At 37.6% G+C, this 2,956-nt stretch overlaps 1 protein-coding gene across 1 annotated transcript; it reads right to left on the bottom strand.

The window, feature by feature from the left end:
• Positions 1–471: 471 nt before the first annotated feature.
• On the bottom strand, positions 472–2,678 carry LOC126697261 (probable aquaporin PIP2-5). Its single transcript, XM_050394172.1, has 4 exons — positions 2,320–2,678; positions 1,811–2,106; positions 1,117–1,257; positions 472–851 (listed from the first exon to the last, which is right to left on the bottom strand). The coding sequence occupies exons 1-4, from the start codon at positions 2,585–2,587 to the stop codon at positions 768–770; spliced, it is 789 nt and encodes a 262-aa protein (XP_050250129.1). The 5' UTR covers positions 2,588–2,678; the 3' UTR covers positions 472–767.
• Positions 2,679–2,956: the final 278 nt, after the last annotated feature.

Here is a 2,956-nt window from a genome sequence, read left to right as displayed (position 1 = left end):
AATTAAAATTTAATTTAGAATCTAATTGAATTTTTTCTTAACTTTGACTTTAATTATATATATAGATTTAACTGATAATGAATAACCTAGCCGGACGTGACCCACAGCACCAAATCCGTTGTATTTCCGTTGTATTTGAAGAGTGCTGTCTAAGATACCATGTAATGTTTAAACCGCTCTCATGTCCTTTCCTTTTGTTATTATCATGTAAATTGCTCTCCATGTTGCACTTAAAATAGCCATATTAAACCAAGACTTTCTTCTTTTTTTTGGGTTCAATTTTCATGTCACCTGATTTTGCATCTTTTTCATGATGATACAGTGAGATTAGAATTCAGTAGATTGCCTTTTCAACCTGCTTCTATGTAATTCTTCCACCAGGCACTTTTCAGACATTAGAAAGTGAACACTTGACCGCGTTGCTCAAACTGTACTTTTAAAGCACAAAGAGTACAAAGTGCCAAAGACATATATTGAAAACAACTCTCATGTAAATTCAAAGGCAAGTGTATAGAGGGAAACATGGGGAATCAAACAGGCCTCATCTACAATTTTATGCTCCTTTTAATAACTCTCTAAGGTAATTAAGAGAGCCAAAGAAACATTCATACACAAGCATAAGCACTCATCCATTATTCTTCTAAAGATATCAAAATCCTTCTTCCAATGTCATTCACCTGGAGATTGGAGAACCATGAAGAAGGAATCAAATAGTTAAGCCTCTTTATTAATCAAACATGGGGGTTGCTCTTGAATGGCCCAAGAGCTTACGCAGCACCTGCACTCATCACGAATCGGTGGTAGAGAGCTGCAATGGTTGCGCCAATGAATGGCCCAACCCAAAAGATCCACTGGAAAAGAAAATAACAAGTAGATAAGATACACCATTTTTTGGGGGGGTGGGGGGGTATGAATATTTAATATGAAACGATGCATATATACATATAACTGATCATAATTATGGCATGCGGAAGATCCATAGTCAACTCTAAAATTTTAGAACTTCTCATGATCGTCATTGTTGTATATATACTGTGCATATAATTAAATGATACAACAACAAAACAACTTTAGCAATAATGCAAATAATCAGTAGTCTAAGGAAAGTGTACTAACATGGTCATCCCAGGCCTCGGCCTTGTTGTAGATAACAGCAGCACCAAAACTCCTAGCGGGGTTGATGCCAGTGCCAGTGATTGGGATGGTGGCCAAGTGAACCATGAACACCGCAAATCCAATGGAAAGTGGTGCCAAAACCTTCAATTCGTTACAATACACAATCTGTCAATAAAACAATATTGATAGTATAACTATAATCCATAATCATTTGTGGCTAAGAAATAGTCCAAGGCTGAGGGCACAAACAATAATCTACAATTGCCGTGAAACAAAATAGGGCAATTCTTAGGTTGTTCATAGGAGGTGTCCCCACGGATTCCAAAAACCTTAAACTCAGTACATGTACACACATGCACTTTTAGGTTTTAACCCCCCAAAGAGTCTCAAGTACAAAGCAGTAAATTAAACTAATTTTTTTTCTTTGAAAAAGATAAAACAGATCTTTTATTTTAATAGATTAAACATAATTTGATCATTTTATTTAATTGCTCTTTACCATTGACTTAAAATAAGATATCGAACTTTTTTTTTTTTTTTTTTTTTTTTTTTTTGTGTGGTTGATAATTCTTATGTTATGTGTAATAGGCCGTGTGTAATATATATTTCCAATTTTTTTACCATGCAAAAAACTCTATAGTTTATACTTTATAGCGAACTGAATCTCAAACTGGAGGAATGTTAAGGTACATGCCGGAGCAATGGAATTTTTAGCTTCCCTCTTGGGATCAGTGGCAGAGAAGACGGTGTATACAAGCACAAAGGTCCCTATGATCTCGGCGCCCAATCCAACGCCTTTGCTGTACCCATGAGAGACCATGTTGGCACCACCACCATTCCTTTCGTAATAACCCATCTGAAAGGCCTGGACGATCCCAGCACCAACGATGGCACCCAAGCACTGAACCACCATGTACATCACGGCTCGGATAAGCGACACCTTACGAGCTAATAGGCTCCCGAATGTCACTGCTGGGTTAATGTGACCATCTACGCACAAAACCAACTTTTAAAGTTAGCTAATAGCTAAGCCTAAAATCCACGTAAGAAAACAAAGATAGAAAAACCCACCTGAACAAATTAATTATCTGAAGCTTAATGCAAACTAAATTGTAATGTTTAACTTTAAAAGCAAAGGAAGCAAAACTTAACAAAAGTGGGAAAATACGTAAGAAAGAAAGAGAGAAATGAAAACCCACGTACATGAAATATCACCAATGCAGTAAGCAAGAATGAAAATCATGCCACCAAAGGCCCAAGCAATCCCAAGATGGTCAAGACCACCACAGGCGTCTCTAACATGGCTCTTGTAGCCAATCACAGTCAGCACCGTGACATATAGAAACAGCAAAGTAGCCATAAACTCAGCTATCAAAGCCCTGTAAAAGGACCACTGGGATAGCTCCACAACATGGAAAATCGGTACTGGAGCTGGGTCGTGGTAGTCTTTGGCTGAAACTTCCCTGGCCATATGAAAGACTAAGAGATAAATGCAAAAGTCTGAAGCTTTGGCGAGTGAGCGAGAGAGAGATTTTGGCTTTGGTGTAGAAATGTGAGGCAGTGCAGAGGTTATATAATGGAAGAGGAATAGAAGGGAGCGTAAAAAGGACTAGGATTTTTTGGTTTAAAAGTTTAAACAGAAAGGATTAGCATTTGATTACAGCAAATTGAGAACTGAAATCAGCTACTAATTCTTTGGTTTCTTTCGCTTCCACCGACCCCACATTTCCTCGTTTCTTAGGCTCTGTTTGGGAGTTCATAAGGGAATGTAATGGAATGATCATAAGGGAATGGAAATGAATGAAATGGAATGGAATGTATTTAAGTAAGGGAAAAGAAT

Source organism: Quercus robur, chromosome 8 (genome assembly GCF_932294415.1).
Source record: "Quercus robur chromosome 8, dhQueRobu3.1, whole genome shotgun sequence".
Taxonomy (NCBI): Eukaryota; Viridiplantae; Streptophyta; class Magnoliopsida; order Fagales; family Fagaceae; genus Quercus; species Quercus robur.
Note: the sequence above shows the minus strand (reverse complement) of the source record. Positions and strands in the feature narration are given on the sequence as shown.